Source organism: Zosterops lateralis, assembly GCF_965231275.1.
Source record: "Zosterops lateralis genome assembly, chromosome: 9".
NCBI lineage: Eukaryota > Metazoa > Chordata > Aves > Passeriformes > Zosteropidae > Zosterops > Zosterops lateralis.
In genome coordinates this window covers 1,475,467-1,498,159 of record NC_139769.1, presented here as the reverse complement: position 1 = coordinate 1,498,159, position 22,693 = coordinate 1,475,467, and the positions used below count along the sequence as shown (strand labels likewise).

At 47.8% G+C, this 22,693-nt stretch overlaps 1 protein-coding gene across 1 annotated transcript in view; it reads left to right on the top strand.

The window, feature by feature from the left end:
* Window positions 1-22,693, top strand: part of PDE4B (phosphodiesterase 4B) — a gene marked incomplete at its 5' end in the record, with an annotated part of 162,638 nt that overhangs the window by 94,573 nt on the left and 45,372 nt on the right. Inside the window, 4 exons of the mRNA XM_083867568.1 lie at window positions 4,206-4,400; window positions 6,060-6,096; window positions 6,189-6,259; window positions 10,865-10,914. Coding sequence (XP_083723694.1) covers window positions 4,206-4,400; window positions 6,060-6,096; window positions 6,189-6,259; window positions 10,865-10,914 — 353 coding nt within the window. The remainder of the gene's footprint in view (window positions 1-4,205; window positions 4,401-6,059; window positions 6,097-6,188; window positions 6,260-10,864; window positions 10,915-22,693) is intronic.

Below are 22,693 nucleotides of genomic sequence, written 5' to 3'. Positions count from 1 at the left end.
CTACTCGAATGACTCTGAATTACATCCAGATCATGGCGCATTCCTGTTTCTCAATCCCTTTGCCAAATTTTGCCACATTCCAAGACTACTGGTGGGCAATGCTAATCCAAGGACATCGATTCCTGAGGCTGGTGAGGGATCTGGAGTGGAAATACGAGGAATGGCTGAGGGCTTATTCCTCTTGGAGGAGACTGAGGGGAGACTCACCAGGGTCTGTAGCAGTGGAGGGGCAGGCACCAATTTATTCTGCCTGTGATCAGGGACAGGACCAGGGAAGGGCTGCAGCTGTGCCAGGGGAGGTTTAGGTTGGGTTTGGGGAAAGGTTCTTCCCCCACAGAGTGCTGGGCACTGCCCAGGGAATGGGCCCAGCCCCGAGGCCGCCAGAGCAGCTCCAGGAGGGTTTGGACAGCGCTGCCAGGGATGCCCAGGGTGGGAATGTCGGGTGTCTGTGCAGGGCCAGGGGCTGGATCAATGATCCCTGTGAGTCGCTTCCAGCTCAGGAGATTCTCTGATCCTGTGGCTGTTACAGTAACGCTGCAGCATTTGAGCAGCTGGGGGTTGCTGTTATGAATTCTCTTTGTTTGCAGTGACTCACGGAGCCTGGCTGTGTTTTACAATGATTTCTCCTGGCTCGCCGTTGTCTGCTCATTACCGTGGCTCAGGCACAGCTTTGCACAGGTCCGGGGCCGGTGCCCGCTCGCAGCTAACTCCTGCCACCTGCTGTCTCCTTCTGTCTGGCTTCACTCAGATCCTGGATTTCGGGATGCAGAGGGATAAAGGAATGGAGCTGCAGCTGCCCCGCGGCCTGTGCTGAGCTCAGTGCAGCTCCTGCTCCCCCCTCCGCCCTCCCTGCGCCTCCTCCATCGTCCAGCCATCCCACAGAAATCCAGGGAAAGGCCTCCTTCCTTCCAGCTCTGCACTGCTGAGAGACAGCACTGCCTGGGATAAGGCCCGTCTCATTTCCATCCACTTGGAAAAGATCTCCAAGAGTATCAAATCCACCCATTCCCAGCATTGACCATGTCCTCGAGTGCCACATTTACACGGCTGGAAATCCCTCTAGGAATGGAGACTCCATCACGTCCTTGGGCAGCTCTGCTGGTGCTGCTGTCCCCTTTCCTCCTCTGGAGCCTCTGACTCTGGCAGGACTCAATTCCCTGGAATCCTTTGGTGGCCTCTGGACACACAGTCACCCCGAGAGTGTCTGTCCAGCGCTGGGAAATGTTGGTAAATAGATCTGATAACACAGGTTGGAGGCAGGCAGGGAATGCTGGCAGCTCCTAGAGAGATGTCCTATGGACTGTGGAAGGATTTATAGAGACCTTAGATATCAAATATCTGGCCCTTATGTTTAGATAATGCAATTTATATGACAAATGGGGTGTCTCACTGTGAGTGTTGTTACTTGAGGATAAACTGGAAAGGAAATTTTGGGGGGGGTTTGTACTTTGTACTCCACCATCCTTATTTTTAAGTAAGTAAATGCAGGTTTTTTTCCACTTGGACAAAGCCTGTGGGGTGTGCAAACTTTGGAGAGGACCCCCACAGGCTGTGCATTGTTCTGAACACAGTGATGAAATTTTTCCAGCAGAGCTCGGCAGTTAACTTCCAATAGAAAAAAATAGTGGGAAATGCATCCCTGAGAAGGCAACTTTACAGTCCCATTGCAATTCCAGCAAACGTTTGTTTGGGTGATATTTTTGGCACCAGGACACAGTTCCTGGTGGCTGTTGTGCAAACCAGGAGCAACTGGTGACAAACACAAGGTTGAACTCTTGCTCTGTGTATCTCAGGTCACATTTTCCTAACAGTGGATCATCCGAGGGGAATGTTTTTCCATATTCCAGTTCTTGTAACTATTAAAAAGCAGTGACAGCAGAGTTATTCCTGTGCTTTGAGGATCTTGTACTTCTGGGGTGCCTGTTTACTCCTGGCAGAGGTAACTCCAAACTCTGGGATCAGTCACTTTTTGGGGAATTTTCTGGCTGAGCACACGGGTTGCTGAGCGCTGGATCAAGGCCAAGGAAAAAGAGCCTGAGGAGCCCTGGCGTGGCTGCACGTTGGACTTGAGGAAAGGAATAAAAACACTTTTTAGTTGGGTGAAGCACGTGGTCCCTACGGCAGCATTCCAGGTGCTGGGACAGGGAGCAGGGGAAACAGGCAGCAGGAGCAGCCACAGTATTCCCAGCTGGGCATTGCCTGTGCCAAGCTTCTCACCAAGGCAGCCTGGATGTGTCCAGCTCATCCCAGTGATGTAGAAATCTGGAAACTCACGAAATTCAGGCATTAATACTTTGTGTGCTACCCCTGCTGTGCTTAAAGCTCTCTCTGCAGAGAGGAGGGAGAGCTGGGGTCTTCTCTGCCGCTGTGCTCAGGGAATCTTCTGGATTAAAGAGTGGAGGGATGGAGAAAGGCGTGGCAGGGACCACAGCCTGGTCTCCTGGTGGGACAGCATCCAGTGTGGGATGAGGTGTTGGAGCAAGCGCTCAGCTCCTACTGCCAGGAGACAAACCCTGACTTCCAAAGGCAAGGAAATTCCTCCTGAGCGTGGCTGTGCCACCCTTGGCTTTCTGGGCCATGGTCACACATCTGGTGTTTCTATCAGGCCCAAGTGCCCAGGCACAGGAGGCCAACTCTCATTTTCAGTGTTTACGAGGGGTGTCACTTCCTAGAGTGGCCACGGTGACTTCAGCCACGGGTTGCAGCAGCCAAGTTATGAAACCACAAGAAAGTGGGTGTAAAATGGAAAAGGTGACAAAAAGTTTAATGCTTTTTTTTTTTTTTTTTTTAGTTTTTAAACAGTCTCCTTTTTTTTTGCAGCAGAGCTGTTTAAAATTCACTCAACTGATACCTTGAATGGCTAAAACATGGTTTGGCCATCCAGCTCCCACAGCTGCCAAGTGCTTGCAATTCTTGCAGGATTTCAAAAGTTTGGCTCCAGAGCAGATGGGGACAGGGCTGGGCTGGAGAGCGTTGTCACATTGAGGTGTCTTTAGGCCCTGTTGTGCCCACAAGGAGTGAGGTTTGGCAAATTGAACCCCAGGGCTTGTGCAAAAGGCCTTGAGGGTGGAGTAGGGTGTTTAGAACCATGGAATTCTGGAATGGTTTGGGCTGGGAGGGACCTTAAAGTCCATCCCATTCCATCCTATGGGCAGGGACACCTTCCACTGTCCCAGGATGCTCCAACCTGGCCTTGGACACTGCCAGGGATCCAGGGGCAGCCACAGCTTCTCCAGGCACCCTGTGCCAGGGCCTCCCCACCCTCCCAGGGATGGATTCTCCATCATCTCTAATCCATCCCTGCCCACTTCAGCTGCTGTGTGCTGGTGCTGAGAGCTGTGCTGAGCTGTGAGAAATTCACGCTGAAGGAAGCACGAGCAGGGGCAGTCAGGACAGGAGCCTGCAGGGTAAATGTTGATGGTCCTATGTTGGGAAAGATGGAACAGGAAGGACTTATGGATATGATTGTATGGTAAGAAATACCGCAGATGTAAAACTTGTGAGCGAAATAGGAATGAAAGCCAGTTTTGAGATGTAGCCATGCTAGGCAGGAAGACAGTGATGAGCTGAAGATGGGTTGAAAGGAAAATAAAAGACTTAAGAGTGTTGCCTTTCTACTCTGCTAAGGTATTAGGGAATAAGTACATAAGAAAAGGAGTTTTTAGAGTTTAGAATATAAAATTACATGGTAATGTAGTAGTTCTTATAGGCTGCATGCAAAGTTTGTAGGTTTTGTATCTTGCACGGGTTGGTCACTGTAAATTAGAATACTCAACACAAAAAGAGATAGAATGTATTGTAACAAGGTGATCGTGCTCTCCTCTTGCTCCTCTCTTGCTCTGCCCCTCTGCCCTCTTGCGTCTCCCCTTTTTCCCCCTACTCTCCCTTCTATCTCTCTCTCCCCATTCTCTCTTTAGGGCTTTGCTCCAGCCCAGGCTGGTGGCTGAAGGCAAAGCCCTCTTTACCCACCACCCTTGTAATAATAAAGCCACGTGTCTCTAGAACATCTCAGCTCTGCAAAGTTCCTTGTCCCTGCCCATCCACGGAAAATCCTACAGTCCTCCTTGCACACACACACACAGAAAGGTGTCAGCGAGAGGAGCTGCGGTGCCCGCAGGCCGGTGACACGGTGACAGCCGCTCTGAGGTGACACTGCGGGCCCTCTTGTGGCAGAGGGTGACACTCGCTCTGTGTTTCGTTGGCAGCTTCGATGTGGAGAATGGCCCGTCCCCGGGGCGCAGCCCGCTGGACCCGCAGGCCAGCTCCTCGTCGGGACTCGTCCTGCACACCACATTCCCGGGCCACAGCCAGCGCCGGGAGTCCTTCCTCTACAGATCCGACAGCGACTATGACCTCTCACCAAAGACCATGTCCAGGAACTCCTCCCTGCCCAGTGAACAGTAAGCATCCATTCACCTCAGTGTTTTACCGAGTAAAATTCTCAGTATTTTACATTCTCTAAGAGTTTTCTGTGCTGCTCTAATCCTCAGAGTTCTGTTATGGGTGGTACTGGAGAATTTCATAGCTGGAATGCACAAAACTTGTCCTGATCCAACATCCTCTCCCAATCCCATCCTTCAGATATTCCCATTTTCTCCAGAATTTAGCAGAAGAGTTTTCAAAGCTGTATTCTGGAGAGACAGAGAAGTTGTGCTGTACTTTTCTTTACAGTATTGCTGCTCCCCATCCTGTTTTGGGGGCTGTTTCCTATAACCGAGTGGAAAATGAGCCCAGAGAGATGGCTGAGCTTGAGACAATCAATACCCACAGAGTGCCCTGGATTCCCAGCCCTTTATTTTGAAAGGCACATTTTAAAGTTTCAAAGTGGCCATTAAGCTATGAAAAAAGGCCTCGTTAAACAAAGTCGAACTGTTGCGAAAGTTTTGTCACGGAATGGAAATCTGAATATTGGCCAGATCCATGAGAATTCTGCAAGAAAATATCCCTGCTGTGACTTTAAAACTGAGTAAATATTTATTGAAGGAAACACTCCAAATTATGCAAATAGTGTTTGGCGTAAGCGGTGGGTTGTAGCAATTCCCAGCAGTGTGCTGGGGTGGGGGAATCCCATCATTTCCCCCAAATTCAAGACTGTCTGCTGCTGAAGTGTCCATCCACTGTGGGCATCAAGGCTCTGTTAGCACTTGGGAGTGAGTCTCCATCAGTGTGGAGACAATTTTAATTAAATTTAGACTGTGTGAGGACAAGGGGATGATCTTTGTGGTAGCACAGTGGGGAGAATTCCTCTTTGGGGAATGGATTTAAGCTGAAAGTGAGTAGATTTAGATGGATATTGGGAAGGAATTCCTGGCTGGGAGGGTGAGGAGGCCCTGGAATAGAATTCCCAGCTTTGCTGTGGCTGCCCCTGGATCCCTGGCAGTGCCCAAGGCCAGGCTGGATGGGGTTTGGATCCACCTGGAGCACTGGAAGATATCCAATGGTGGATATAGTGGGACTGGATGGGCTTTAAGCTCCCTCCCAACCCAAACCTTTCAATGATTTTTCACCCTGCCATCTCTCAGTTAGGTAAATCATACAGAATATTCCATACAGGCACCAATACCGTAACTAATACCACAAAAAACCAACCAAACAAAAAGAACCCTCCTCCATTTCTGGCAATGGTGTGTTTTGCTCGCGACTCCTGCTCGAGCCTTCCACGATGGAAACAGCCAGACAAAACCCGGCGTCTGAACAAGGTTAAAGACTGCGACAGAGATCAACAAAAGCCAGGAAATTCAGAGGTGACCTTTCCCCGCACCACACCACGGTTGGTTTTTTTCCGCCGCGGCGCGAGCGTGAGCCTCAACTTTTGAATTTCCTGCCTTTTATTGCCTGGCGTTCCCAGCCCAAAATGCTCGCTCCAGCCTAGTTGTTTTGGATACACACAGTGACCTTTTCCATGAGAAACACGTTTTTTATGCCGTGTTAACTAAATGCTGCGTGGGTTTGTTGGTGAGGGAAACCCCCCTCAGGAAAACCGCTCGTTCCCTGAGGTGAATTTCGCTCAAAGATAAATCTGTACAGAAATTTATACATTTTATTCCATTTTTCCTTAGGCATGGCGACGACCTGATTGTCACACCTTTCGCCCAGGTGAGTTGGTGGCATGTTGGCCTCTAAAATAATTTTTCTAAAGCGTTAAAGCAGAGAAAGAAGGTGACACTTTGCGGTTTTGCCTCCCTCAGGTGCTGGCCAGCCTAAGAAGCGTAAGGAACAACTTCACGCTTCTCACCAATTTACACGGCACCTCCAACAAGTAAGCCTGGATTTTTAAGCTCGTTTAGTTCACAAGAGGACCGGGCAGGGGTAGCGGGGACCGAGCAGGGGCGGCGGGGACCGAGCAGGGGCGGCGGGGCCGGGCAGGGCCAGCGGTGCCCTCAGGGTCCGCCATGGCCGCACGGCCCCGCCGCGGTCTGCGCGCCACGCCAGGGGGCGCCCTCTCCCCTCCCTCACGGCCTCCCGCCCCTCGTTCCCTCACATCCCTCACATCCCTCACATCTCTCATCCCCTCGTTCCCTCATTCCTCATTCCCTCATCCCTAATTCCCTCATCCTCTGGTCCCCTCATCCCTCACTCCCTCATCCCACATTCCGTCATTCTCTCATCCTCTGCTCCCCTCATGGCTTCCTTCCCCTCATTCCCTCATTCCCTCATCCCTCATTCTCTCGTCCCCTTATTCCCTCATCCCCTCATTCCCTCATCTCCTCATCTTCTCATTCCCTCATCCCGCATTCCCTCATTCCCTCATTCCCTCATTCTCTGGTCCCCTCACAGCCTCCCTCCCCTCATTCCCCCATTCCCTCATTCCCTCATCCCTCATTCCCTTATCCTCTGGTCCCCTCAACCCTCACTCCCTCATTCCTCATCCCTAATTCCCTCATCCCTCATTCCATCATCCTCTGGTCCCCTCATCCCTCACTCTCTCAGCCCTCATGCTCTCATTCCCTCATCCTCTTATCCCTCATCCCTCATCCCCTCATCCCTTCATCCTCTCATCCCCTCATTCCTCAAGTCCTCCCTGAGGAGCAAATGATGTGTTTTGTCTTGTGCAATGTCCACCATGAATCGTGCGGGAAGTTTGGGGCCTCACACCACAAAAAAAACCCCCAACATTGAGGGGTTGGAGAGTGAGAAGGAAGCAAATCTGGGGAAGGGTCTGGAGCCCCAGGAGGGGCTGAGGGAGCTGGGGAAGGGTCTGGAGCCCCAGGAGGGGCTGAGGGAGCTGGGGAAGGGTCTGGAGCCCCAGGAGGGGCTGAGGGAGCTGGGGAAGGGTCTGGAGCCCCAGGAGGGGCTGAGGGAGCTGGGAAGGGGCTGAGCCTGGAGAAAAGGAGGCTCAGGGGGGACCTTGTGGCTCTGCACAAGTCCCTGCCAGGAGGGGACAGCCGGGGGGGATTTGGGATCTGCTCCCAGGGAACAGGGACAGGAGGAGAGGGAACAACCCCAGGCTGGGCCAGAGGTGGTTTATTGAATATCAGGAAGAGTTTCTTCATAGAAAGGGCTGCCCAGCCCTGGCACAGCTGCCCGGGGCAGTGCTGAGTCCCCATCCCTGGAGGGATTTGGCACTTGGGGACGTGGGGCACTGGCAGCCTTGGCACTGCTGGGTTGGATTTGGTGATCCCAGAGGTCTCTGTCAACCTAAACAATTCCATGGTCTTTGTCACCTTGCCACCTTGGCTATCCCAAGCATTCCATACGTGCCCAGCTTGGAGCAGAGGCATCATCTCTGTTCAGTCAAGCCATGGTCCTGCCCTGCATTTCCACCACTCCTTCACAGAGCAATAACAATCCCAAGGATTATCCGAGCCGGAAGGGATCCAGCAGAATCAAGTCCAACTCTTAATTGACCCATAGAGGGGTCAAACCCCCAAAATTGGTGTTTTATCAGCACAGGCTCCACCCAGCTGAGCCAATTTCAGGTGAATTGTTCATGGCCAAAGGGCAGATGGCACCCCCAGCTTGGGGCTCTGGGAATAACAAGGATTTCCCAGACACAGCATCCTGCAGCTCAGCTGTGAGGAGGCTGCACAGGGAACTGAATCCCACATCACTTCCTTTGACACTGATTGCTCTGAATGAGGAAGGTGATGCACTCAGGAGGAGGATGTTGTTTTTTCTACCTGCTCAACAGGAGAAACCAAACAAACTCCTTTTTGTGCCTTTGTCCGGAACCACCGTTTCCCCCTGGCTATTTATACTGAGCCAGTCATCCTCATCCTCTGGCCTGCTTGGCCTCAGGAGAGCTGTTCAGCCTCAAACCAACATCATCCATTCCTGGCGAGGTCTGGTGTGCACCCACCCATCCTACTGATCCCACCTTGGGACTGCTGCTTGCTCCCAGGGAAGGATGAGGTGCAGGGATGTCCCCAGTGGGACACCAGGGGCTCACTCCACTCCAGGTGTGAGTGGCATCACCTGGTGCCCACCACGAGCTCACAATCTTTATTTTCTGGGCTTTATAAAGTCCAGCATTTTATCCAGGTGTGAGGTTTTTTTCCTCCTGTTGATTCCCGTTGGCAAATTTTGATGGGAAGGAACTGCTGCATTCCAAGATGGACATTAATAAAAAAACCAGATGGTTTAAATATTCCTTTTTTTTTTTTTAAGCTTTGCTTTTTTGGAAAGCTCAGGCATTTTGGCAGTTCCTAATGAGGAATCTGAAATTGGACAGGGGCGGAAGGAAGTGAGGGTGTAACCTGTAGGACACACAGGCATCTTACAGTGTTCTTTGGAAAACATTCCCAGATTTGATTGAGGTATAAAGTCCTTTGCCTGGCCAAAGTAAAAGTCATTAAATTTTTAAACCATCCTGTGCCAAACATCCCAACCCATGGCAGAATGTGCTTCCAGGTGCCATGGAGCTTCCTGCACAGTTTCCAAAGAACTCTGCTGAATTACAGCCATGCTGCCAGCTCATGGTTTTATCATATGTCTCATGATATGTGATATTTTACTTAATCTTCGGCTCTGGGGATCATGAGAACCTCAGCTTTTCATTAACCCCTCCTCTCCTGTTTTTCCCTCCTCCTCCACCCCTCCTGGCCCAAGCGAGGAAAAAGAGGATGCTGTCCCACATATTTGCTGGAAAATATGAATGTTAAGGCCTGGAAGGAAAAAAAAAACAAACACAACAACTAGCAGTCATATTTTTTTGCACTTTAACGTCAGGGTTCTTGAGGCAGTTTCCTGATTGGAAAAGAGGAGGGGATGATTAATGGCTCTGGAGTTTGGCAATTGCAGCCCAGGCCGCGGTCGGGAAGCATCCGGAGCCTGCCCCGTGTATTGCCCCGCGGCAGGAGGGGAGGAGCGGGCAGCGGGAGAAAAGGACAAAACTCACCGCTCCGATCAATCCCCGCCTGGAAAACGGGCTGGCCAGGCGGATTTGAGGCTGGCGGGAGCGGTGCCGGCTGTAGAGAGGGGAATACCGTATGGAAGAGCGGCTCATCCCTCCCCACCTCCCCCAAAGGCATGTCTGTGCAGCTCAGGCTCAGGAGATCCCTGCAGCTCGGATCCCTCGCTTCTGGCACTGCTGCTGCTGCAGCCGTGCCGTGCTGTCCCTCTCGGGGAGTTTCTGTTTTTCAGAGATTTCGAGATTTGGCTTTTTCAAAGGCTCAGCAGAGGCAGGTCGGGGCACATTTGCAGGGAATTGAGCACCCAACGCTGTGTGTGCCCTGTGCTGAACCCTTCAGGGAGCCTGCACATCCTGCCAGAACAGCCCTGGGATGCCGGGGAGGCTCCTGCCGAGGAGCCCGGCGGGTCGCAGGGCTGGAATTGTGCTCCAGATCCTCACCTGGGCAGCGAGGCCTTCCCGGAGCACTTCTGAAGAACTCCCCGGAGCTACAATTGCAGCACAATTGAGCCGCTCTGCCTGCTTTGATTCGAGCTTCAAAGGAGAGCTGGCGAATAATGGATGGTGCAGTTCAGTGGCTGACTCCGAAATTTGGGGTTAGGAAGGAGGTTGGCGAAGGCAGAGTGTGGGGAAATCTGGCTTCAGTTAAAATGGATCCGAAACTTCTTAGGGAAGCAGAAGCCCAAAGTTTCATTTTTGGTCAGCCTGAAGTGCTGCAGTCAATCCAAACTGAAGTGTCTTGATTTTGGTGTCAACTCTTTATAACTACTTTAAAAAACAAGTCTCTGATGATGGTTTCAGCTTGAAAAATTAACAGTTTTGTTTGGCAAGTCTCACAGGGAGCTGTGTTGACATTGGGAGAGAATCTGCACCTTTTTCCAGTCAGACCCTGTTGGCTTGACTTGAACCAATTTTTTTTTTTTTTTCAAATAGCTTTTGGTCTCTCCAAAATCCAGGAATTGGATTGAAATTCCAATTTCAATTTCAATTGCTGCTGAAATTGTTGCTCAGAGTCCAAAAAGTGTCCTCCATCTGTTTCAGAGCTAAATAATAGTGACTGGAGCATCCTCTTCCTCCCTTCAGGAGCAATTCCAGTGTTACCTGCAGGGTTTAAAGGCACATTTCTGACCTTACCTGTGGCATTGCCTTGCAGCAGTTTGACATCACTTCAGGGTCCATTCCAGACTCTGTAGGGAAAAGCTTTATGGGAAAAGGTCCTGACTGTGGGGGAGCCACCAGAGCCTGGCCCTTGCTGCCTTCAGGCTTATTTTGAGCCCAAAGTTGCAAAGGCAGCACCAGTGGGATGGTGGCACATTTCCCCTCATTTCCAGCTCGTGGAACAGGCAGGGAGCAGCCATCTCTGGCTTTTCCTAACAAATACTGCTCAGCAAATCTTTGTGAAGTGTTTGGGGTTTTTTGGGGGGAGAACGGACAAGGATTTTTAACTGAGGGAGCTGGTAGGGTTTAGAAAGATAAAATCCCACCTCCTGACAGAGAATTCTTTATCCCTCTTAGGAGATCTCCAGCCACGAGTCAGCCACCTGTCTCCCGAGTGAACCTGCAAGGTACGTTTGGGCTTTGGGGATGGGCTGTACACACAACATTTATCACCCAGCTCTGCTCACAGCTGCTTCTCTGCCCCCTTCCCCGGTGCAGTTCTGCCTTCCTCCTGCAAAAGCCATAAGGGAGAACTATCAGGCTGCAAATATTGTTATTTTAATCGTTTGGTTTGGGGTTTCTGCTGGTGTATTAACACAGGAGATGAACATGATTTTGGTTTGATAGTCACGGCCACAGTGGCTGCTGTTGTTGTGAGTCCCTGTGTGCACAGGCCTGGACAAGCCCCAGCCCACGAGCCTTGAACAGGCTCAGACACAGCTGGGTCTTTTTTTTTTTTTCTTCTTTAAATTCTGTTGATTTCAGTTTGTTTCCATGTGATCTGTGTACTCAAACCTTTCCTGGGTGAAACTTCCTTGGCTTTTTGCTGGGAAGGGGTGTCAGGGCAAGGTGGGGTGGGCAGCACTCAAAGGCTGCTGAGCAGAGCAGGGGAAAGACGAGGCTGAGCAACAGAATTAGATTACTTAGGACAGGTTTATTTGCTTTGACATCTGAATTTAGCCAAGCTGAGGGTCTACAGAACCTCACTCAGGATCAGAGCTGGCCCTACTTGCACTAATTCAAAGGTTACTCCAGAGAGAAGGAGATAAGATTTGGAGCAGTGCCCATTTGTAAGGTTTAATCTCAGCCTTTCCAATAATTACATGCTTGGAGGGACTTAATAAAGCTTAATTTTCACAGCGTGTGAAGCCTGGATAACTATCATTTCCTCTCCTGCTGTGTGTTATTTATTCTCAGGGGACACGCAGAGTCCTGCACACTTCCAGATTAGGTTCCTCCAAACTTGTTAATGGGAGATGGAAACCTCTGATGCAAAAATAAAACTGGACAGCACAATCTTAAACTCCTTCTCTTTCTGTCACAGCCAGCAGGAATGCAACTCATCACCTGATTTAAAGCTGGGTCTAACGAGGTTTGAATTTATGCCTGTGTGAAAAAAAAAAAAAAAAAAAAAAATCATGGAAAATTTCCTAGGCTTTCCATAGACCTGTTTATGTAATTTAGACAATCTAATAACGAGGAGAGAATGCCCTTCCAGGAATTTTTTAGGTTCATTTTCTTAACACTTTCCATGGAAAAAAAATGCTCTCAACTTTTTAACACTTTGGGGATATTTTTCTACATTATTTCCAACAAGAGCTGTAGGACACTTGGAACTTTTTAGCTGATCCAAGCTTCTAATGCTGGGAATACATGAAAATTCCTTTAGGAATGAAGTGTTTGACACAAAGAACTGTAGAGCAAATTTTGTGTTACCTTGTAAAGGTTGGATTTGTGGCCCTTCAAATAAATAGGTTTTTAACAACGAATCTTAACTGCTTTTAGGTGAATAAAATTATAAAAAGAGAGTTGGATCATTAGAGCTTCAGTAAATGGTGACACTTTGTAGGTAAGAAGGAGATGCATTTTTGAGGTTAATAGGAAATTGTGTGATTTCCTACATGAAACCAGCCAATATTGGTAGAAAATCCTGGGCTTCTTGGTTAAATCCAGGCCATTGCCTTCCTCTGCCTCTCCACAGCCACTGTCACACACAATTCCTTTCCAGGCAGCAGAAAACAATCACAACCCTTGACTTTCTAAGGAAGTTTCCATTTAATTGAGCAAGAACTGAGACTTTTAAGGAATTTTTTTTTCAGTGTTTGCACCTTTTTTTCCCCCATTTGACGGCTTCTGCTTGGAAATTATGAACAGGAGAGATTTTCCTATCAGAACCCTTCCAGTTCTGTGCCAGCGGTGGAGAGGATGCAGAGTGTTTTTCCTGAAGGTTTTGCAGAAGGAAGCAGTGGTGTTTTGATTGGGACCAGGCTGCTTCACATCTCTCTAGATAAAAGGCAGCATTTGGAACGAACTGGGTTTGGATTCATGAGATCTGTTGAAGTTTGGAGTTTGATTTTAACCCTCCAAAGTCACCCATTGATTCATGGCTTTACCACAACCCGCTGACATCACTGTGAGCATCTTGTGGATGTCTCCTTTGATTTGTCACTAATGGGGTGATTTATATCCTGTTCTGAGAAATACAGAACTCAGGCTTTAAAGCAAACGAGGCTGTGTTAATAAAACAACCCTGGAGGGAGGCAAATTGCATCCAGCATTTGCACTGCAAGGAATACACTGCCAGCTATTTACTCCAGCTGGAATATTCCAGGATTTTCCAAGCAACAACAGCCAAATCTGCTGCTGGTGTTGCATCACTGAGGACCCAGGCCCGTGGTGGTGGAATAATTGAGCTGTGGTGAAATGAGGAAACTCTTTTTTGCTTTCATTTTCTTTATAAGTAGGAAAACTTTTGGCCGGGTTTTTCCTGGGACAAAGGGCTTTGAGAGGCACTGCTGGTGTCACCGTGGGTTTCAGAGCTTTCTTAACCTTGCAAGCACAGCCAGAGAAGGAAGGGGAATATGGATTGAACATCCTGTGTTTTGTCCTTGGTATCAGCTGAAGTAAACCTGGCAGATTTTTCCTGTTATTTTGTTATAACTGCAGCTCACAGGAACGCATAGAATCGCTTTTATGAATTAACCGAGAAACCATAACATGGAAACACAAAGCCATAGCAAAAAAATAAAAAAGTCCATCAGTCCTTAATTAGCTGGGCAGGATGATGGGAATGCTGTGGGGTTCCTGCGTGGTGTGTGACATCCCCAGCAGCTGTGCAGGGCCAGGGCAGGACTGTGCTGCTCAGCCACCTCTGGGTTATAGAAACAATGGCAGACACGTTGTCACACAGTGTCCCTGAGGGTTCTTTCTCCTGAGGGTTCTTTCTCCTGTCCCCCTTTGTTCCTGCTGAGTGTGGCCTCTGCCACAGTTACTCTCCATGACCTTTGTGCCACCTTGGGCTCAGGAATCCATCGGCGCCTTCCCTTCTCCATCCAGCTCTCCCCTCCCCTGGCCCCAGTGAAAGGTCTGCAGTTCCTACCCAGTGATTCAACCAATAACACCTTTAACCAGCAACAAGTCTGGCTTTTCCTGCTCACTTTTGCTCCTTCTTCCATATTTATTCCCCTCAGTGACTCTTATTCCCTCTGAATTAAACCACCTTTCACTGGCTGCCACCGTCAGTCAAAGCCACAAATTTGGTACAAGCTTTTCCCAGTCCATCATCAATCCTGGGGTGGACAGTGTTTCCCCATTCCTGTTGGATCCACTGCCACATTTAATGTCACCAGTGGTGACAGGAGCCAAGCACAGAGTTATGGCTCAAACAGCATCTAATTTTTCCCAGAAAAAAACCTGCAAAACCTGCGGGGTTTGCAGGGACTCTTCTCAAGGTCCCCTTGGATACTCTCAGCACTCACTAATGACAGTTCTCATCACAATTGGTGACACAATATTGCTGCTGTGCCACAGCCCCAGGCTCGGGGGGTGCAGCCCTTTGGGAGATGTCACCCACAGCATTTCAGGGCTCAGGAGATTAAAGCTTTGTTCAAATTCCTCTCTGGGGATGGGAAGGAAGGGTCGGTGTTTTTCTTGCTTGTGCCTCAGCTCTGCCTTCCTGTACCTCGGCACGTTTGTGTGCACTTCTCACATGCCTTTACACGACCTCCAAACTCGTACTCTTTCATTTTTCCTGTGGGTGTAGGACACACACAGAGACTCGTGCACGAACCTTTGTGTAAAGCATAAACAAAGACTGGATAACACTCGTGCTGCAGAGAGCCCCAAAGTTTTTGTATAGGAATGAAAGAACCTTGTGCATCCAAGTGAGCTCTGGGTTACAAATATCTCCAAATCCCAAATAATTATCAGGGAGCTGCTGCTCTTGCACCATCCTCCTCTGCCTGGCACATGCAGGACGGCTCTGGGCACACACACAGAGGAGGGAGAGGATTCATTTTGAAATTCTCTTTCTTTGCTGGGAGTTCAGCTGAAGATTTGACCTTTTGATTTGGAGAGAGCGACTGCAAAAGTCAAACGGTTGTGGGTGCTTTGGGCTTTTACAGGAGCGCAGAGGAACCACGAGTTCCTGAGCAGCTGAGCCACACAGTCACTGCCTGCCTGCAACAAACGGAGCCTTGGTAGCACCTACAGATATTATTTTTAAGGGATGCAGCGCAGATATGATGCAGATTATTCAGAAACTAACAAAAACCGTGTAAGAAATCAAGTAGATTATGAGCTTAATGACCTAAGCCTAAGATGAAGCGATTCTTGTGTCTCGTCACATTAAAAAGAGCGAATTTCTGAGAGGGGCTGAGGCAGCTCCAAGGGCATCCTGAGGCTCTTTCCCCATCCCGAGGCTCTTTGGGGGGAGTTCATTCCTGCAGGGGAATCCGTTCCGCGTGTTGTGCCCGGCAGGCTCCGAACACACCCCCCGAAAGTTGGACTCATGCATCTTAGTAAGTATTTCAGTTATGCTATTGACGTCAATGCAGTCATTAAATAGATTGCCGGCCCTCCCAGCAGAGAACCTGTGCCAAAGAGCTAGAGGCAGACACATTTTAAAAGAAGAACATCAGGTTTGCTTTTAGCGTTTGGAGAGAATAAGGGGGAAAAAAAAGTTTCTTCTGAAGTCACCCCTTTGCAATAAGGGTGGTTGGGTTTTTTTTTTGCTTCGTTTTCTAAGGCTCGTTTTTAGTGAAGGTAACTGGCGTGTTTTATTGGACACACGTTTGTTGTGTTGCTGGGTGCACAAACAGCTCCGAACGAGGCTAAAAAGTCATTTTTGTGACCCGCTCTGGCTGACAAGTGACACTTGTTTCAGGTCCCCTGGGTAGATTTATTTGTGTATCGAGTGACAGGAGGCATCCAGGCAAACCTGCTTAGCCTTTGACTCCCCAAATTCCGCCAGGATTGATTTCATGACATCTATATAAGAAAATAGCCTTCATTTCTCCTCGGCAGGCTCTGAAGACGCACAAGCTAATCACGGCTCCATAGCAACGGATAAAAACTGGTTTTTTTCCCCTCCTCCCCACCTGTGGATGTCACATGAAGATGCTCCACGTGCTGCTGCCATCAGGAGCCTGTCACTCCCCGGGCCAGCTGCCTCCTGCAGCCCTGAGTGTGCAGAGTCCTGAGCCTTCCCTGTGTCCTGCTGTATTCCCGAGGCTCCATCTGCCCTAAGTGTGCAGAGTCCTGAGCTTTCCCTCTGTCCTGCTGCATTCCGGAGGCTCCTCCATCTGATGCCCTGAGTGTGCAGAGTCCTGAGCCTTCCCTGTGTCCTGCTGCATTCCCGAGGCTCCTCCATCTGATGCCCTGAGTGTGCAGAGTCCTGACCATTCCCTCTGTCCTGCTGCATTCCCAAGACTCCATCTCCCCCAGGAGATACCCAGAATCCCTTTTCCCTGGCAGGAAAGGCATCTACTGATACCTTGGAGTGCCAACCTTCACTCCCTGGGGCCAGCTGCCTCCTGCAGCCCTGAGTGTGTGGGAATCCTGAGCCTTCCCTCTGTCCTGCTGCATTCCCGAGGCTCCATCTGCCCTGGGAAATACCTTTTCCTGGGCAGGAAAGGCATCTACTGATACCTTGGAGTGCCTACCTTCACTCCCCGGGGCCAGCTGCCTCCTGCAGCCCTGGCTGTGCTGGACTCCTGAGCATTCCCTCTGTCCTGCTGCATTCCCAAGGCTCCATCTGATGCCCTGAGTGTGCAGAGTCCTGAGCCTTCCCTCTGTCCTGCTGCATTCCCGAGGCTCCATCTCCCCCAGGAGATACCCAGAGTCCCTTTTCCTGGTCAGGAAGGGCATCTACTGATGCCTTGAAGTGCCAACCTTCACTCCCCGTGGCCAGCTGCCTCCTGCAGCCCTGGCTGTGCTGGACTCCTGAGCATTCCCTCTGTCTTGCTGAATTCTTCAGGCTCCATCTGCCCTGGGAGATACCCAAGGTCCCTTTTCCCGGGTAGGAAGGGAATCTCCTGATACCTTGGAGTGCCTACCTAAAACAGGCTAGGAGAATGAAGAGAATAAAATTGAGTGTTTGTTGGCCTTCAGTATTTATTTAAGGCTTTCAATAAATACACCCTGGGCAGTCAAAAGTCTCCGAGGGGGCTACACCCAAGATGGATGATGGTCGTGATTTTTTTATTACAGTTATAAATCTGTTCCATTCACATAGCAGGGGTTAATCCTCCCAAGTGCAGCTTTAGGTGATGAAATCATTGACTCTCAGTTTGCCCTCCCAATTCCGCTGTTGTTCACATCTCTCAGGGCCTGAGGCAGAGAGGTGTCCTTGAGTTTCAGGATTAGAGAGGAATTGTTTTGTCTGAATAAAATAGGAGAACATCAGCAGACAGGCCGTGGAGTTCTAGAGCTGTGCACTAACGCAGTGTATGAAAAAGCAGTGTATGAAAAAGCAGTGTATAAAAAAAACCAGTGTATATTTTTCAGCAGGATCTGAAAAACATAAAAGCCAAATCCTGAGGCATTACTGGGAGCTGAGGACACACAGATGGCATCCTCAGGCAGGTGAGGCAGGAGGAGCAGGGCTGTTGTAACATCAGCAGAGATGAGTTTTGGAGAGGTCACAGAGCCAAAACCCTGAGTTTTTCTGGAAAAAAAAACCAAACAAACTCTAATTTCATTGATGAGCCCACATTCAGCTACACAGGATAAACCACCAATCCAGCCCAGGTTATTGAAAGCCTTTATCTGGTGGGTGCCTTCCTTGTTGGAACTCTAGAGGTTGGAAATTTTAAGCTTTTTGTGTTAAAAAGTGCTAACTTTTAATTAAATATTACATTTGATGTAAGACTTTAGAATAGGTTTTTAAGATTAATAGTATAAGGGTTGTGAGTGTGTAGTTTAAATAGCATCGTGTAATTTTATAGGGTGAAAAACTCAGATTTAAGATTTTAGTGTATAGTAATACATGTAAGATAAAGAGTTTTAGGTGTTGTCTGAATTTTTTAAACTTTTTTTTTCCCCACAAGTTTAAGTAGTTTTTTGTAATTAGGTAAAAAAGTCTGTACTGCAGGCCTTAAGTAATTATTATTAAGTCAAAAGCGTAAATAACGGAAGTATTACCTTGTTAGTAGGTAATTATCACTTAAATAACTTTAGAAATCACTTCTTTGGGGGTGACCCAGGCAGCTGCAGCCCCTCGGTGGTGGTGAGGGGACCTTGGGAGTGGCACAATCTCATTGTATTTGTGATGTACAAACACATCATCATGTGCATTATCACCATCATCAAGGCCTTTGAAATGCTTCTAAAATACATTTGTAGAATGTGTTATATTTATTACAATGCTTTTAAAAATCCTCTAACCATTGATTTGGCGGCTTATTGGATTTTGCCTTTTTCATTTTTACTTTTTTTGATCAAAAGTTTTTTTAGATACAAATCCTGCTGAAATTCAGTGCAGGGTTGTTTTGGTGTGGGTTTTTTTTTTTTTTTTTGTTTTTGTGTTTTTTTTTTTTTTTTTTTTTTTGTTGTTGTTGTTGTTGTTGTTGGTTGGTTGGTTGGTTGGTTTTTTGTTTGGTTTGGTTGTTTTGTTTTGTTTTTTGGGGTTTTTGGTTGGGTTTTTTTCCCAGTTGATTTCAGCCACACATTCACAATTTCAGCCTCAATAATGTACAAAACTTGCATGACTTTTTAGGGCATTTATACACCCAAGCCAATTCGAAACCTTGTACTGATGAATATGGAATACACCAAGACCTCACACCACAAATCTGCTTCTCACAACCTGCCCAGTGCAGGATAAAGAAAAATAAAAATCCCTTGGCTGCTTCTTACTTCAAATTTAGGACTCCCTGACTCCTCTCTGCTCCTTGGGGCGGCTCAGGCTCTGCTCCCATCCCGCTGCATTTCACAAGGGCCCTGGGGAGACAATGGGGCTGATATCAGCTCTGATAAGATCTGTGTCTCCTTTGTTTGCTGCACAAGCCATCCCAGCTGCTGGGGGGAGATTTTCACAGTGTTCCTGAATCCATTCCAGATGAGAACGAGGGAATGTGTCCTGGATCAGAGGGGAAAAAACAACAGCAAACCAAACAAAACCACCCAAACCAAACCTCTGGCAGGCTGGGTTGGCTTTTTTTTTTTGGTTTTGGTTTTTTTTTTTTTTTTAGGTGGCAGAGCACAGTGTGTGCGTGCCTTAGGGGTGAACATTGTCCTGCTGCTGGTTGAGTCCTTTCAGCTTCCATGTCACAGCATTTCCAGGCACTGGGAATTGCAGTGGCATCCCCAAAGTGCTCAGCAGCAGCTCAGCCTCAGAGCTCTGGAGAAATTTCTCCTTCCTCGCCCAGGCTGAGCTCAGTGCAGAGCGTTGTGTCCTGGACACACCACGGGACAGAGGGAGAGGCTGCATCCAAAATCCAAAATCCAAACTGTGGGGACATTCCCAGGGAATTTCCTGCCCAAATCCCACAGCCAGCCCCAAAGGCCAGGCCTTTGTCCTCCTGCAGGGTCTGGTTCCCAGTGGAAGTTGCTTTCTTCTTGTGTTTTAAAAAGGGTTACTAACGTTGTGTTCTGATTCTCAGCAGCCAAACAGTTTGGTGCATAGTTGGGCAGGAATTCCCAAAGATTTTTTTTTTTTTTTAATATTTATTTGTCATGGTGGGAGCAGGGGTTGGTTCCAGATTGGAGGGGAATATAGAGAGGGGAAAGTGCTGTTCCTGAAGGACAGAATTGGAATTTTCTGTCCTCTGCAGGGACATTCTGCTCACCAAACTTAACTTTACGATTAAAAAAAATAACAATTACAAAGATTAAAACTTTCAGAGCTTTAAAAAATGAAAGAGGGAGCAAAGGGCTGCTCTGGAACGTTTCCCTCTATTCCATATGGAATTGCATCCACTCTGATTCACTCTCAGCAGTTGCCAAACAGTGGCAACTGAACAATGAACATATTGATCGTTTCGATGTTCCAATCACCCAGAAATGCTCTGCTTTTATCACCTATTTCATCTCCTGATGAACTAAAAATGATTTCTGCGGCCAAGCGAGGTGTGCTGATTAATGTAACCGTCATTGTGCAAGCGGGGAGGAATGTTACACTGAGAGTTAATGAAACATTTCATTGTGATATTTGCTCCAAGAGGTGCCTGTGTAAATGGCAGCCTTAAGGATGCTATAAATTGCCAGACCTTTTCTGACAGAAAGGAAACAGCTGCTAATTATTTATGCTTATTAATCAGACCTGTCAGTTTATTCAAAATTCATTCAGTTCACTGTAAATATGGATGATTAGCAACATTTAAATGTTTTAAGCAGTAGCCTTTAGAGAGGATTTAAATACACCTCTCTCTGTGGGATATATTCTCACATTTAAAGGTAGCATTGATTTGCTTTGCTGTGCATTTGAGCACAGAATCATTTTAGGAACTCAGAATTAAAAAAAACAAAAAACAAAAAAAAAAAAACAAAACAAAAAAACCCAAACAAACAACAAAAACAAAAACAAACAAACAAACAAAAAACCAACCAACCAACCAACCAAAAAAAAATTCCCCACCCCAAAAAAACCCAAAAAAACCCCCAAAAAAACCAACAAAAAAACCCCAACCCCCCCCCCCCAAAAAAAAAAAAAAAACAAAACAAAAAAAAAAAACAAAAAAAAAAAACCACCAAAAAAAACCCACTTCCAAAATCCTGCAGGGTGTTGATTTGACAATTAATATATTTTAATGTTGAAATCAGGACTGTGCCTCTGCCAAAAACATGAGCCAGGAGCTGGGACCCAAGGTTTGCTAGGATCCATTATTCAGTGCTGAGGAACTCCGTGGTTAAATTGAATTTTAAAGGAGCTGTGCATTTTAATGTAAATATTCCAGTATAAATATCCTGCTGTCAGAATTCTCCCTTTCCAGGAGCAAATTAATCATCTGTGCATGCTACACTCCTCCACCACACCTTCACACTCTTCAAAAGCTTTCTGAAACAGATTTTTCCCTGGACCTCAAAGCCTCCAAACATTTAGAGAGAAGCTTTTGGCTGCAGTTTGCCAGGTCCCTTGGAGCAGATTCCAGACACCCCAAAGTTTCCATTCCAAGGGGTCGAATCCAGTCAGACCTTTCCTGCCTTAAGCGTGTGTTTAGGGAGGTTTGTCAGGCTTAGCACTTCATAGCAAAATGCTTCTGAAATGTCACACTTTACAAGCAATGTCTTTTTTTCTTTAAATACCAGCGATTAGGCTGACAAAAGCAGGAGTTGGGTCAGAGCAATCTTTGTGTTCTGTGAAAAACCAGGGGAAAATTTCTGGGAAGTGGAAAAGCCAGCCTGTTTTCCTGCCCCTCTTCCCTCCCTCCCTGCCTCATTCCCTGTGCAAATTTTACAAGGAGTGACCCCAAAATCGTGTCCCTGCTGTTGCTGACTCGAGAACAGGACGTTTTGGATCCATGCTGGGAGTATTTGTGCTGGTCTGGGACAGCCCAAGAGGATGTGGGATAACGTCTGTGCTGTGGGGATTGTCACTGAGCACAGCGTGGGGCCAGTGCTGCTAAGAAAATTCCAAGAATAAAAAGAATAAACACACACAAGTGCAGGGTTCATTGGAAAAGGACTTTGCTGGCGTTTGACAGCTGTGAAATCTTTTCCTCCCTTTTCTTCCCCAAGATCCTCTTGAAGAACAGAACTCCAGGGAGAAGTTTCCAGTTGAACTGGAGCGTTTCTGGTTTAGACTTTATGGGACAGGATCCCCCATCCAGCTCCTCCTCAAATCCTGCTTGGGCCTCCATCTGAATCCCAGCTCTTCAGGCAGGGTATTTCCCAAAATTCCAGTTGCATCTTCCTGAGTTTCAATTTATTGCACAAAACTTTTCAACATTCCAAAAGCCAAAAAGCTGCTCCTCTCCCTCTCTAGGTCAGGAAGGAGGGAGCCCAGCAGAGGTGCTGCTCACACCACATTTTCCAGCAGCAGCTGCTCCTGCTTTTATAACACTCCCAAATGTGGCTGTGAGTGCTGCTAGAACAGCTCCTGGTGCACGTTGCCTCGAGTGGGGAGTCGTGTGCTGAAATCAGCCTGAAATCCACCCAAATTGTGTCAATTGTGCTGAATTTGCTGCACAGAATTCATGGCAGCGTGAGTGACAGCTCAGAGACCTTGGCCAAGGCTGACACCAGGTGCCTCTTGCGCTGCTAAATGGAAGAAGTTCTGGAAAATGCCCCAGAGTATAAAACTTACCCCTGGAATAATCCCCAGCAGGCTGAGCCATAGCTGACCTTCAGTGGGGAACATTTCCATTTCCAAATCCGTTCAATCTGATATTTGAACTGGAATTGTTAATAAGAGGTGCTTTTAGTGCTGACATTTTGATTTCCTTGAACTCAGATCGAGGTGCTTAAATAAATGCATTTTGAGGGCTTTAATCAAATGGTTTTTGAGAGTGAAAGGCTGTTCTTAGACCTGCTGGCTGCAGCCATTTGGGGAGTGGTTACACTTTCAAACCTGTCTGTCATTACTGGGCCACATTTGTCCCCATCTGCCCCTTCCAGGCATTTCTGTGGTGCCAAAAACCTGATTTGGGTCAGGACTGACCCCAGGTTTGAGGAATGTTGTTGTACAGGACTCACAATCCTCACATTTGGCTAAAGTAGCTCAGATCTAGAAAAAAAAAAAAAAAAAAAAACAAAAAAAAAACCAAAAAACCCTACAAATAAATTAATATCTGTTGTTCTATAATACCAAATGCTGATTATGGATAACAGTAATTAAGGAATGAATCTGATGTTGTTTTCCTGGTATAATTTGAGGGCAGATCTGGTGCCGTGTCTCAAACACACCTTTTAACCAGGCAGGGTGTGCTGGCCTCAGCTCACAGGTGGAGATCAGCACGTGTAGGGTTT